General features: G+C 34.0%; 1 protein-coding gene across 3 annotated transcripts in view; it reads right to left on the bottom strand.

Moving 5' to 3' along the window:
- CDH18 (cadherin 18) overlaps positions 1-15,194 on the bottom strand; it is a 276,573-nt gene extending 261,379 nt beyond the window's left edge. Inside the window, exon 1 of one of the 3 annotated variants that reach the window (XM_003789537.1) lies at positions 14,709-15,194. In XM_003789537.1, the coding sequence (XP_003789585.1) occupies positions 14,709-14,936 (228 nt within the window). In that variant the 5' untranslated portion in view covers positions 14,937-15,194. The remainder of the gene's footprint in view (positions 1-14,708) is intronic. The other 2 variants (XM_012805011.2, XM_023513077.1) reach the window with 2 other exon arrangements.
- Between the last annotated feature and the right edge of the window lie 673 nt (positions 15,195-15,867).

Raw genomic sequence — 15,867 nt, 5'->3', positions numbered from 1 at the left:
AAAAAAAAAAAAAGGAAAGTAATTGTAAACTCTTCAAAGGTAATATGGACAGAAATAAACGTGTCAGTATTTTACATGAGTTAAAAAGGCAATCAAGAGAAGAACTATAAAATTAATGATAAAACTAAATAGGGAGAAGAAAAACTGTGGTGGGTTGAGGGTAAGCAGGAAATCAAGATGAAGTCGTCTCCAGTTAAAAGAACTAAAGTATTACAGATTGGATTTTATCTGTAAGGAAGGGCTGTGAGTAGAGAGTATTGGGGAAAGAGGAATAGGTCAATGTTATGATCACGGCTTCTGGACTGTTTGCTTTCCCCACTATGTTTATTCAATACATCAATCAAAATAGAAATGAGTGTAATAAAGTAAAGATGGCATGAAAATGTATGTAGAGAAAAAAATCAACCTTCATCCTCATGTAAAAACATTTTTTAAAGAATAAGAATAGTTTCATTTGGATATTTCCCCCTTAAGATTACTCAAGACCATGCAAAAAGATTAAGTCTATGTATATTGCATTAATATAGTCACTGTTTAATAGGAGTCAGTTATTAAAACAAAGCAGTGACTTCTAACAGTCAAGGGTCCACGTAATTTTGTTCACACATTTCCTTATATTATAAATCATACTAATCACTTATTAAAATGAGTCTAAAACCTAGGTCTTATCAGGGTTACATACTAATTTAAGATAATTTCAATTGCTTAAAAAAATACTGGTATCAGAGTCCTATTTTCACATTTCCTTCCTTACTTGATTTGATGTACAATGTAGCCTTCAGAATTTAAGAAAAAAACTCCCCACCTGATTCTTAAGTTCAAAGAAGCTTGCAAACTACAGATACATAACCATTGGCATTTGTCCCTTAGTAGAATATGTCAGATAAGAGCTTTGTTTTTAGTACATTAAACCGTATCTAGAATAGACTTACCTCTCTGTTTTCAGAAGGAAACTGCAGCTGCAAAGCATAGGATGGAAAACAACGTCTGTGCAAATTAACAGCTCTCCGTAAAGAGTCTTTGGCCTCTCACAGCTGTACTGTGTATTGGTACTTCTCCTCTTAGAAACCCACAAATATTTACTTCATGTTACTCGTGAAAATAATTGATATGTAATTAGATATTATTTCCCCTGCTCTATCTAAATGCTTACAAAAATAGTAACAAAAAACTCCCCATGGTCAATTTAATTCAATGGAACACTAATAACAGGGTGGAAAGAACAAGAATAGCAATGGCCACTTTAGATTAAGAAGACAAGAATCCCAGCATAAACTCATAACATAAGATATATGTGAGAGGGAACTATAATCCCAAGCAAAATATACACCTCTCTTATAGCATCCCCTTTCTGCTTAGCGTTCTTTTATTGTAATTAAGAATAGTTTATGCTGCCTTGACTACTATAAACGTGTTTAATACTTCTCATAATTTTGATCTAACAATAGGAAGAACCCATGCATGCCAAGAGCTAATGAACTGAACAAGCAATTACCGAGCAGACAAGTCGTTCAGAACAAGTTTATGAATCATCACTTCTAGTTTTTTATATTATCTAGAGCCTGCTAAGTAAAATCCTTTTTTCAAAACAAGTTGGTTGACACTGAAGTTCAAAAAAAGAAAAAAAAATAGATGGTAACCTCTAATTCTATTGTAGTTCTGTTTACTTTAAAATACAATGAATTTTATCGAATATATCTTGGAGGCATAATGAATAAAATAAAATAACGAAGTAAAATTCAATATATTAGAGCTTCCCATAGTGTTTAGGAATTATATTAAGGTATATTCTGGGTGTGCATGTGTGTATGTGTGTGCGCACGCCTTTTAGGGATGCCCACCGTACTTTTGAAGAATCAATACCCATTTGAGAAACATTTCATATGAAATATTCAGTAACCAGATTTCGCATCTTTCCTACTTAGGGCCGCCAGATCCCTGGCACTTGACTTAGGCCAGGTCAACATAGGCTCTTCTTTGGAGCTTTGAAACTTGTGACATCAAAACCAAAAGGAAGCTACTACTCATGACTGTTAGAAAGAACACAGTAGCAGTCGCAGTAACAGTTTAAGTCTGGTTACAAAAGTGTCACTGGCCATGGTCCGACCCGTAATCCCTGGGTTGTCGTTTGACTGCATTTGACATTTTGGACTCCCTTCCTTCCTGCCATATTGAAGCCTTGACTCACTGGCCTTTCTACCTACTGTGAAAGTTACTCAAAATCTATCAGGAAAATTACTTTCATATTTAAATCACTTAGAGTTAGATTCTTTTACATTTAAGAAAGTAATCTAGGGGAGGGGAGGGTGGGTGAAGAGAATGATATTGTGGGGATTATGCCTATAGTTTATTCTATTTGGGTACAGGTGAATTTGTCTAAAGGTTGAATATAAATGTCTTAGTATAACAATTATGAGAAAGACATGATGGCTATGTTGGCCACCTGGATGAGAGTTTTCCAAACTGCATATAGAAGTAACACACTGTATCCTATGAGAGAATTAATGTACACAACTATGATCTAATAAAAAAAAGTAAGTAATCTTATAATAAGTAAATAATGCCTTTGGGTACAAGCACCTACACACAAAATACAGTGAACAATAACAGCACAGGCTACTTGAAGCCAAAACAGTGTTAAGCCCGACATGCTCAGTCTTCACAGTTGTCTAGGATTACAGTTAGACTTTTAGATCCATAGTGCTTGATATTGTTCTAGGATAATAGAACAATAGGTTCTGTGTGCCTAGGTGACCTTTACAGACTAATATTTTATATGTATTTCAACGTATTTTCTGTCTCAAAAGGCATTCAGTTTGTGGTATTTTGTTATGGCAGCCTGGGAAATAAACACACAGACAAAAAAAATTTTCAAAAAATGAAAAAGAAGACAAAACTTGAGCACAGCCACATTATTCAATCTGTAGAACACAAGGAACAGAATGGTAATCCTGAAATCAACCTGAGAGAGAGAGAAGATGAAAATGGACTGATATGGTATATAATGTGGGTCATCCTACGTGTTATAGAATACTTAGCAGCATCTGTGTGTTAGAGTGGGAGACTGGGAGACAGGATGGAGGCCAGAAGCAGGTGTCTGAAGAACAGGTGCAGGGGGTAAGGTAAACAAAGTAGCTTGACAACTGCAGGCAAGGACCATCTTCAGCTGGTTTGTCAGCTTTCTCTGTCACCTTACATGAACTTTGGCTAATTACAGCATCATTCACACTGTGATATTAAAATTTCTCTGCCCTTGAAATTGCCATGACGTTTCCAAGAGAACTATATAAATGATAAATTAGGAGGAAACTCAATTAGAGCAATTACAACCCAAATTCTTAGTAAATGCCCATCCTTTGATCTTGCATATTTTGCCCCTCAATCAGTAAGACTATACGAGATCTTAAAACATTTCTTCTCAGAATAGCTGCTGAGTGTACTTTCACTTTCAATAAAAGCTTTTGCTTTCTTGGCTTATGTGGTGTCCTGAAATTCCTTTTCCCAGCACTAACAACTCGGAAAAAGCTCCACCTGTCTGGGCGGCACCTGTGGCTCAAAGGAGTCGGGTCCCGGCCCCATATACCAGAGGTGGCGGGTACAAACCCAGCCCAGGCCAAAAACTGGAAAAAAAAAAAAAAAAAAAAAACTCCACCTGGAGGGTGATAAAAATGTTTCCACTAACTAAGGGCCAGAAGCACCACACTTCTAGTTGCGACAACCCTATCGCAGGAGTACATTAGGACTTTCATAAACTCTTGAACTTTCACCATTCTAGGCCCTTTTAGCAATTAAAAAATAAATGTAATTTATAAGAATACTGACATAAAAGCTAATATATGCCAGCTAGATATTTAATTTTTTATTTTGATAAATAATATTGATAAACAATTTCTTAAGCTTTTTAGGCCCTAGGGACTATTTCCAACTGTAACTAATAGACAAGGTAATCCAGGCAGAAGATGTCTCCAGACACTTGTCTTTTGGGGTCAAAGTTACCTCTCACTTAGCACCACTGATAGACACACATCCATGTATACAACTCACGAGTGGGTGCCTGCGTCTGCAAGGTCATGTTAAGTTCCCAATGTGGCTAACATAAAATCAGTGCCCATTACCTATACTGCTTTGCATTGATGACCTTTAAAAAACTGTCAGTGTAGCATTAATAAATGCATATAATTTAAATATTAGATAAAATATTCAAATAAATTATCAGTTAACCTCTAAAAATATAAGTGACATTAATGAAATTTGATATGTCCCTATAAATTAAATGTAATATGTGCAAAATAAAATTTGTTTTTTATACATTCAGTTCCTTATATAACTGGATCTAAACAGTTAAATTTCTATGGTGACTATTGAAATAGCTCTAGGTTGAAATAGAACTATGTGCTATATTTAATTTTACATGACATCATGTCATCATGTTGTCATTTGTATAAAATTCAAATGTCATGTTTTGATATATAAGATTTTCTATTTCAAAGAAGCTATGATAAAAATGCTTATAATGTTATAATCTTGACAATATTAACTGACAACTAGGATGTTTCCTTATTGTGCATTTAATTTTTAATGCAGAGTTTATGATAACATTAAAGTTAACTTATTTTTTTTCGAGAAGCTTGAAATTTCTTTTTACATGTTTTATTTTCTCTTCAACTTGAAAATCATTTATTTAATTTGAAAATGCAGTATTTTGTATTAAAAGAGCTTTGAAGGTTATCTTCTAAGAAAATGAAAAATATAGAATAATGTCAGGGATAGTGGTAATAATAGAGGAATTTTATACACTATATAGAGGAAAGTGATTTATGTTAAAGAATCAGATGTCTTAAATTTTGTTCTTTGGCACTGCCCTAACTAATCCTATGAACATGGAGATGTCACTTCAGCGTTTTGAACATCATTCCCTTCTATTAACAGAGAAATTCTGCAAAATCATTTCTTAGTGTCTTTATATTACTGCAATTTCTTCCTTAACGCTCTCTGGGGGTGGTTGTTGCTGTTGTTTATGAAGCATATTGGAAGTAGCTACCTGCACTATACCCATAGCTCCTCACATAGGTGCAGTGTGCAGTGTGAAGAGTGAAAAGGATAGAATTTTAATAAAAAAGTTCTTAGGGCAGCACCTGTGGCTCAAAAGGATAGGGTGCTGGCCCCATATGCCCCATAGGTGGCGGGTTCAAACTCAGCCCTGGCCAAAAAATGCAAAACAAAACAAACAAACAAAAAAGTTCTTAATAAATCTAAGCAACTTCTTCAATATATCATGGTTTTATATTTAGGAAAAAGTCTAACAGTTATTAGCAGATATGCTATAAAGGTGGCAAAGTAAAGATAGAAAATATATTTCCTTTGATTATTCAGAAAAAAATACATTCTTTTAACTTTTACTAGAAAATCTATATTTAATATCAATGTAGCCTAAAACATAAAGTTACAAAGTAAATAGATTAGAGTATTTTAGCCTAGAACATACTGCTAATTAGGAATACACTATGTGGTCTCTTAGCTCTTGTTATAATTTTTATTCTTACTCATTTAATGAGGAAATAGGACAATGTGGATAAATTCTACTTTTAGATACTGTGGCATAAACACAGAGTTTCCCTTCTTGCTTAAAAAAAAAAAGACTATTTAGTCAGTTAATTAAGCATTCAAGGATGTGTTTTAAATGAAGATAATATACATATATTTATAGAGTGCATCTAGCTAATTTCAAACAGCATTTGACATCTACAAGCATACTGCCAGCAGCTTTGGTATGGCAAAATAGACATCATTTTCAATGTATCTTTTTAATTAAACAATATCAACTCCACATGCCTAGAAGTTTCTAACATGTTACCCTTAAGAATCAATACACTTTGCAATTATAACCTTTACATCTATAATATATTCTATTGAAAAATATTAGACATGTTTGCAAGTCAGTATAGTCAATAGTTAGTGGCTAAAAACAAGATTACAAGTTTATTCTAAATTATAATTTCTGGTTTCTAACATAAGCTATTCCACTGTTACATCAATTTTTTTTTATTCAATAGATTATACTCTCTAATATTGGCAATAAACTGAAGATTTTAAGGACTGAAGAATGCATTTTTTTCTACTGCTACCAATTTTAAAGACCAATACTGTCAATTTTAATAAAATCCAGAACAAATAAAAATTAGTTTTATTTATTAAAAGCTATTGGACTAAAAGCATCCTGAACCACACTGTTCTTGCAGAGAGGATAGAGAGTGGTGACAGACATTCACCTTTGGATTGATTGTCTAAGAAGCAACATTAGGAATCCATGGAGATGAGTCAGAAGTGACAATAAAAAGCCCCTGACCAGCTAGATTTGTGGGTGACCTGCAGAGAAGAATTGGCATCACTTGTATTTAAACTGTCCCATAATACTGAGAAGGGAATTCTTAACTCATTCTATGAAGTCAGTGTCACACTGATACCAAATTCAGAAAAATACACAACAAACAATGAACACTACAGACCAATATCCCTTTAGAACATAGATAATAAATTATTCAACAAAATACTAACACATTCAACAGCATAGAAAAAAATCCACCATGATTAAGCAGGATTCATCTAAGGAATGCAATGATGCTTCAATCAATGTGAATCTCCACATAAATAGAATTAAAAATGAAGAACATATGGTCTTCTCAATAGATATAGAAAAATCATTTGATAAAATTAAGGATTGCTTCAAGATAAAAACTGTCTAAAACTAGGGATATAAGAAATATGCTACAAAATAATCAAAGTTATAATGACAATCCCACTGTCAACATCAGACTAAACTGGAAAAAGCTAAAAGCATTCCCCCTAAGAACTAGAAAAAGATAAAATTGCTACCGTCACCACTTCTAGTCCACATAGTAATGGAAATCCTAGCCAGAATGATCAGGCGAGAGAGAGAGAGAAAAGAAGACATATAAATTGGAAAAGAGGAGTTTAAACTGTCTCTGTTTGCCAACAATAGGCTCTTAGTATCTAGAAACCCCTTAAATCCCTAACTGACAAATTTAATAAAATTTCAGGTCACATAATTAATGTACACAGATCAATAGCATTTCTGTATATGAATAACAGTCAATTTGAGACTCAGATTAAGAACTCAACTCTATTTACCATAGCTACAAAAAATAAAATTCTTGGGAATATACTTAGCCAAAGACGTGAAAGATCTCAAAAATGAGAATTACAAAACATTGATGAAAGAAATCATAGATGACACAAAAATGGAAAAAAAAATCCTGTGCTCATGGATTGAAATAATAAACATGGTTAAAATTTCCTAACTCTCATATTGAATTAAAAATCCCATGAATAGACAATTCTAAACACAAAGCAGAACAAATCTGGGGACATCAAATTATACTACAAGGCAACAGAAAGCAAAACAGCAGGGTGCTGGCCTGGAGGTAGAAACACAGACCAAAATAACTTAATAGAGAATCCAGAGACACTGACCAAAAAATTACTAAAAATTACACAAAAGCATACACTGAGGAAAGGATGGAATAATTTGTATTGGGAAAACTTGACTGTCACATGTAGGAGAATGAAACTGGATCCCTATGTTTCACCATGTCAAAAAATTAACTCAAGATGAATTAAAGACTTAAATGTAACACTTGAATCTATTAAAAAACACACACACATACAAACAATAACAACAACAACAACAACAAAAAGCTAGAAGATGGCACCTGTGGCTCAAAGGAGTGAGGTGCTGGCCCCATATACCAGAGGTGGTGAGTTCAAACCCAGCCCCAACCAAAAACTGCAAAATAAATAAATAAATAAATAAAAATAAATAAAAATAAATAAAATAAAAAAACAAACAAAAAAAATCTAGAAAAAAAATAATAAAAATTGTTCTGTATATTGACCTCTGCAAAGAATTTATGTCTAAGACTAGAAAGGAAATACAGCAACAACAAAAATAAATAAATGAGACTCAATTAAACTAAAAGTTTTTGCACAATAAAGGAAATAATCAACCAAGCAAACAGACAACCTAGAGAATAGGAGAAAATGTTAGCAAATTATACATCTGACAAGGGCTTACTATCCAGTGTCCGCAAATAAATCAGCAACACAAAACTCAACCCCACCAAAAAATGGGCAAAAGCCATGAACAGATTTTTCTCCAAAAAAGACAGATAAATGGAAAAAAAAAAAATTTAAAAAATTCAATCATTCACTATCAGGGAAATGCAAATTAAACCATAATGAGATGCTTGTCAGAATAATCATTCTTAAAAAGTAAAAAAAGTAACATGTTGGTGAGGATCTGACAAAAAAGATATTCTTATCTATTGTGTGAACATAAACTTGTACAATGGATATTGAAAGCAGTATGAAGATTTCTCAAGGAACCAAGGTTAGACTCACTACTTTATTTAACAATTCCAAGACTGGGTATCTACCCTAAGGAAAGAAGACTTTTTTTTTTTTTTTTTTTTTTTTTGAGACAGAGTCTCACTTTTTACCCACGGTAGAATGCCAAAGCGTTACAGCTCACAGTGACCTCAAACTCTTGGGCTTAAGTGATTCTCTTGCTTCAACCTCCCAAGTAGCTGGGACCACAGGTGCCTGCCACAACACCTAGCTAGTTTTTTGTTGTTGTTGTTGTAGTTGTTATTGCCATCGTCATTGTTGTTTAGCTGGTCCAGGCCAGGTTCAAACATGCCAGCCAGGGTGTATATGGCCAGCACCATATCCACTGTGCTATGGGTGCCTAGCTAGGAAAGAAGTCATTTTATAAATAAGATACCTGCATAATTCATAACAGGAAAGATATGGAATCAGCCTAATTGTCCACTAACTGATGAATGGATAAAGAATATGTGGTGTATATATATGCTGTGGGGTACTATTCAGCCATAAAAAGGAAGTAATAATGTCTTTTCCAGCAATCTGGATGGAACTAGAGACCATTATTCTAAGTAAAATATCTCAGGAATGAAAAAACAGATACCACATGTTCTCATTCATAAGTGGGACCCTAAGCAAAGAACATATATGGTGAGAGACAGCAGTAATGGACATTGGAAACTTAGAAAGAGGAGAGAGAATGGAAGGGGAGGGTAAGCATTTACCTACAGAGGACAATGTGTACTATTCTGCTGGCAGTTACCCTGAGAGGCCTGACATCACCATGATACAAGTATCCACGTTACAAAAAATACTTGGACCCATTAATCGTTTTGCAATAAAAACAAAAATAAAAATAACAATTAAAATAAAAGAAAAAATAATAAAATACTCTGCAACTTACACAAATGTAAAAAATATAAAGAAAGAGAAATTTGCAGTGGACCTGAAAAAACAGAAACAGACAAACAGTTCTCAAAAAAAGTCATACAAATGGCGAACAAATACGTGAAAAATACTCAACATCTCGAATCATCGTGAAGGAGATACCAGTCAAAATCACCGGGAGATAGTACCTCACACCTGGTAGAATAACTTTTATCAAAAAGACTATCAATAGCAAATGTTGACGAGGATGTGGAGAAAAGGGTAACGCTGCACATTAGGGAACGTAAATTAGGACAAATGTATGGAAAATAGAATGGAAGGAATCAGGAGATGATACTAAAAGGATGTAAGTCCTCAGTCAGACAGAAGGAATAATCTGGACTTTTATATAAATTAACTGCACCACATGATATAGATCACTAATAAATACATTCTATACACTTCAATATCACCGAAAGAGTAAATTTATAATGTTATCAACACAAAAAAGGTTAAATATTTAAAACGATGAATATATTTTTTTAATGTTATCACATTGTTCTAAGAAATCAGAAGGCCACTTTTTACCCCATAAATGTAGACAACTGAAATTTGCAAATAGATGACAATGAATTTTTTTTTAAATAAGAAACTAAAACTTACATTGAAATTTTAAATTTCTATGAAGCAAAATATCATCAAGTCCAAAGATAAACGGTAACAGTGAAAACTTATGAATAACTTAGAGCACTGACAGAGAAATATTGCACCTGTTATATGAAGAACTACTAGTACTGATAAGGTACAAAGATTAGAGAAAGAATATAAAATGAAGAAAGGCAATGAAGTTATACGAAATAAAAAAGAAATACTTGTATTTCCCCAAATAGAAAAATATCAATTTCATTCACAATAAAAGAAATAAAAATTAGAGTAGACAGAGATACCATGTTTTCAAATGTCATATTTGCACAATCCCGTCTGTTGGCATGTCTGTCAAGAAAAGTTCGGCCATACACCCGACTCATAGAGGGAGATTCTACAACACTCATGGAGGCGGGTGCAGTGATAGTTACCAACGTTAGTCCGATTCATCTTTAAATCAGAATCCCACTTTCAGAAATGTCTCCTACAGATATATTTGTATGTATGCTACATGCCTGTGTACAAGCACATCCATTACATATCTCAACAAAAATAACGAAATAACAACAACAAAATGTCATTAAATTACCTCCAAAGAAGGAGTCAGAATAGATCAGTGAATATGGGAGAGATCTCCAAAAACTCTCTCCTCACTGATAAATCACTGACGAACAAGACAGATTTTTGTTGTAGTCATTTCAAATAATTATCACGACTGTTAGCGTGACTACCAAAGTTTACAGTTTGTGGCCCCCTTTTCAGTGAATAATTATATTTGATTATTACACTAGGCACTGTGATAGGTGCTGTGTGTACAAAGATGATACAGTCTCAGAATCTGCTTACAAGACATTCACTGTGTATTTGGTGAGGAAGGTAACTTTCCAAAGGGCTCAGAAACATTTCCTATAGATGACCAACACTGGATATTTTTGTCTTTGTGGGCTCACTCTCCCTGTTGAAACTACTCAGTTCTGCCATCATGACATGAAATCTACCATAGATAATACATTAATAAGTGAGTGCAGCCTGATCTAATGAAACATTACTATGGACACTGAAATTGAGATTTTATGTAGTTTCCAGTGTCACAAAATATGTCCTTTCACTTTTCCCCAACATTTTAAAGAGGAACATAGTTTTCAGGTAATGGAAAAATAAAAAATGAGCTAGCTTTGACATGCAGTTAAACATAGTTTAATTATCTTTTTTTTTTTTTTTGGCCGGGGCTGGGTTTGAACCTACTACCTCTGGTATATGTGGCTGGTGCCCTATTCCTTTGAGCCACAGGTGCTACCCGGTTTAACTATCTTTTATCTAAACCATAAAACAAACTTTGTAATATACTTCAATTACTGATAAAAATGTCAACAGTAATTTTCAGTTTTTCAAGTGAGGGAATTAGAGACTTGTTAATTACAACTCAGAAAGGAAACAGAGAAACTACCAAGTCAAACTCATATCTTCACTAATTGTCATTATCTCATGAAGACAATCTCTTCCAATGATAGTTGTCATCGCCTAAATTGTAACATGCATGTAGTACTGTAGACAAAATTATATTCTTACTTATAATGAGATTCATTCAGCACTCTTCAAATATTGAAAAGTGAAAAATGAGCTAGCTATTTTACATTAATTTTTACGCAGTTATTGGAAAAGAAGGAATAAATTGTTTTAAAACTATAAAGATAACCAATTTGGTCATATATCACTTAACTATAGAAATATGTTTTGATGAAAACATCAGGAGGAGATTTTGATGTTGGGTAAACATCATAGGATATACTTACACAAACCTAGATGGTACAGCCTGACACACACACATACACACACACACACACAGAGGATATATAGTAGGGCTGATTGCCCCTCGTCTGCAAATCGGTACACCATGTCACTGTACCGAATCATGTAGACCAATGTAATGCAGTGGTCAGCACCTGTGTATCTAAATATATCTAAACATAGAAAAGTACAGTAAAAATTTGGTTCTATATCCCATCATACATATAGTTTCTCAATGAAGGATACATGGTTATGTGAGGTTTGGCTGTAACTTATTCCTGGAGGGAACGATCTCCTTCCTATCAAACACTCTCTTATTGTTTCCTTACCCTAATAATTTCAATTATTTCAAAAGATCTTTAACAAGTAATAAGATCTATGAAATATATCCCTGTTCTGGTTTGTGTACTTGATCCCTCATGGCAATTACATTCTAAAAAATAAATGACTTTCCATGTAATATATATATGTTATTTATTATATATGTGTGTATGTGTACAATTTACCATTCATTATCAGAAAGGGTTCCACGATCCTGGCCTTAGCCAACATAACGATAACTTAGCAGTGAATAGTAAATATTGTCCAAAATCAACAAAATAAGTTTTATCATAATAAATTCAATCATTGACTGAGAGGTTAAAGATTATCAGAAATACCGTATAAAAGAAACTCATATATCAAGATACTTAGGCTTGAGCTTTTATTAAAAGCTTAGTAAATGTTTTATAATGTAAAATATAACTCCAGAGAGAAAAAATTACAATTGCAAGCTCAAGGATAATTTGAAACAAATCTTATAGATTTATAAAAACATTATTTTAGTATTAGAAATGCCTTATAAGATTATGATTCCTATTTGATTTCTCTCGACATAACTAGGTGTTCTGTGGCACAGAGGGGTAAAGGAGACAATTTTCAGCCTTTTGGAAGTTTATTGCTTTTCAGTTCATAGCAATGCAATAATTTTATTTTTATTAAGGAGTGCTATGAAAATATAGAAGTGGTTCCTTATGAATGTATTTATAAGTATGAAATATAAGTTCTTTTTTAAGCAAATTAAAATAATAGTAGAAGGGGGCATTATTTAAAGCACATACTACATGTCGAGCTTTGCAACTTTTATTTTCTTTAATTTTACAGTTATAGATGTATGTTAGTGATGCTGTGTGGGAGTGAGAAAAAAAATCTACAATTAAGTTAGAATCATTGGTTAAAAGCAAATTAGAACAAAGTAGAAAGGCTCTGGGTGAGGGGGTGCCGAGAGAGATAGGGAATAGGGGATCACGTCCTTAGGAGTAACCGTTTCTCTCTGCCCATTTGCTCATCAGCACTACAGATGATATGCATGACAATCCCACGGAACCTCTCAAATCTGAATAGCATCACAAACCTCCACCACCTCCTGCTCTGTTCAGTGGCACCATATGTTCACGCAATTCCAGAAGGAGCGCTTAGAATTGATCTTCCTATGGAGGCTTCATCTTTCACTAAAACTAGGTGAGCCAAAAAAAACCCAAGAAGTTATCCGACCTTTCCCTTCCCCTTTCTAGAAAAGTTTGTTTCTGCTCTTCAATTAAGCCACGACGGCAAGAAATCTGCATAACAAAATATTTTTAGTGATCAAATATTATTTTCTCTTGATTAACTCCATAAGGGACAATTTTGTTTTTCTGTCCTTTCCTTTTGTGCGGTGTATGGGTGGGTTATGCTTCAACAATGGAAAGGATTATAGGAAAAGGATTATGAAGTTCATAAAAAAATAATTTTCTGGTAATCCAAGAAATTACATTTTGCTGGCAGTATATTTTTAAAAAATGACTTCCTGGAATACTTGGTAGGGGGAAGAATGTACAATGAAGTTGAATCTTTGCTCTCGTTTTAACACGCATATGAGAAAGTGATAGAATTGTTTTAGATCTTTTTCTGTTTCACATTCTGACTCCGCAGCTCCTGCCTTGGATAGAAAATACAGCTGTAACCCAGTCCCTGTTGGACAGGGGTGGAACAGATGGCTTGTGATCCTGCACTGCCTACACGTCAGGGAAGCACCGTGGCTGAGATGGAGTACTATTTTTTTTTATTTTTTTAGTACTAACAGTGCTAAACCGAGAATAAATAGTCAAACAGGGAGATACGAGCCACCGAGCCTGCAGTCAGAGATTCCACTGCTGCACTTGTTGTCTCTCCCACAGGTCCTGATCATACCCGCATGCGGCTGCTTCCAGAGAACAGTAATTAAACAGAAGAAGGCTCTCCACTTCCCATTCTGTCCTCTGCCCTGCAGCCTGCAGGACAAATGCTTAATCTCTTCCATGTCACTGAGTGTCCTCTTTCCTGAATATTTTTGATAAGCCATTAAATTTATTTGCTCACATTTTTCAGGAAAAGGGAACGTGATCTGAAATTACTGGGCATTTTGTCAATTTTATCCTCTTGGGAATTTAATAAAGTCTGTATCTTGAGTGCATAGTTAATCTATTTCTGTACAGCGACATTTTATGGTAATTCATTTTGGGGATTGGAAAAATATCTGTGTGCATCTAAAAACTGATAAATAAGAATATAACATCCATAGTAATTAACGGAAATATATTAGAGATCATGAGGTAGTGTCTTTTAATCTCATGTCCATTAGCAATAGATTAAAAATATCAATGTACCAAGAAATGACACTGTGGGTTACAATGTACCTTCATGGTAATAAAGACAAAATTATTTAGTTAATTGCATGTTCAATTAAGTCTTTCCAATTTACACACCAGAAGAGAAAAAGTAATATGCTGAAAAAGAACATTTCGTTCAGGATACAGGGACATATGTTCAGAGAGGTGTGACTTGATTGATAGTTTCCTTATTATATAATTCTTATTTTGAGCTCCCAAGTACAAGCAATAGTTTATACAATGTAATTCACTTCATGTTTCATAACTCTTCAAATCCTCCTCCAACTCCACTCCTACAATTTCCCAGGAGAAGTAAAAACAAACGATTAAACAGAAACTTACTTTTCCAACATATTGAGGATCTGGTCCCATGTGTTCTTCTAAAACAAAGAACTGATTCCATACCCATCCCCTTTTGGGACGATGGTGGACCTCGGTTTCACCTTCAGAGTGTTTGGTTTGGTTTCTTGTCACCTTGACGGAGCTGTGGTGGGAAGTCCCATAACACCTCTGCACAAAACAGAGACACACCAGGACTGGGCAGATGCAAGATGTGCTCGTAATTTTCATTGTAAGATCACTTTCCAGTTCACTGTTTTCTTTCTTTTCCTTGTCAGCTACAAAGGCTTAGTGAGTATTCAAGAGAGAAGCCAGAGCATCTTTTGGAAGGACAGTCCAAAGTAACCCGTTTAGCGCGTCCATGATTTAACTGCCCATCAGGGAAAGGTCAAACTCCATTCACATCCTGAAACACTTGGAAAATCAAAGCTGATCGTGTCTGAATCCAAGTCTTCACAGGAGGTGATCATAGGCAACCATTTTCAACCTAATGGAAAAGAGAAAGTTATAGACACTATAAAGCATGGTAATTTATACTGTCATGTTGATAGCTAAAAAGTAGAAGCAATTTGTTTAAACATGTACAAACATGCATGCACATAAGCCTGCATGCATTTTACATGAACTTACTTATTCGTACTATTATTCTCAGTTACATATATATATATAGTAATATTTGTTTTTGTTAGATGTAATACAATTTTGCTACATATACTACACATCAATTACCTATCCTATGTGACTCATAAACTTTGAAAAATTATCTCCAAAGGTTGAAAAATTGCCACAGATCATCACAAGCACTTCACAGTTCAAACAGGCATTTCAAGTGATTAGTTAGTAAAATACAAGACAATAAAATTTAAAAAAAATAGCAGAAAGCAATGTATGCAACTGACAATTGCTCCAGGCTCCGGGAAAAAAATTGTCAGAGTCAAGTATAAGTGAGTATACTTGTTCATGGAATTACAGTTTGGATGGTCTGTGATAGGTCCTGCTACCTGTTTAGACAATTGGCTTCACTTATACATGAGATAGATTTTTCAACTTTAGAATGGCATTACTAGGCATGATTTCTATAACATACCATTCTAGCAGCTATGTAAAGAAAAGATTAAAAAAGGAAAAGAATAGAGACAAAAAGAACAAAGGTAAAAATGTA

This window comes from Otolemur garnettii, unplaced genomic scaffold, assembly GCF_000181295.1.
Source record: "Otolemur garnettii isolate 467f Iridium unplaced genomic scaffold, OtoGar3 scaffold00033, whole genome shotgun sequence".
Lineage (NCBI taxonomy): Eukaryota > Metazoa > Chordata > Mammalia > Primates > Galagidae > Otolemur > Otolemur garnettii.
The sequence above is the reverse complement of the archived record's forward strand: the minus strand, read 5'-3'. Positions and strand labels throughout refer to the sequence as shown.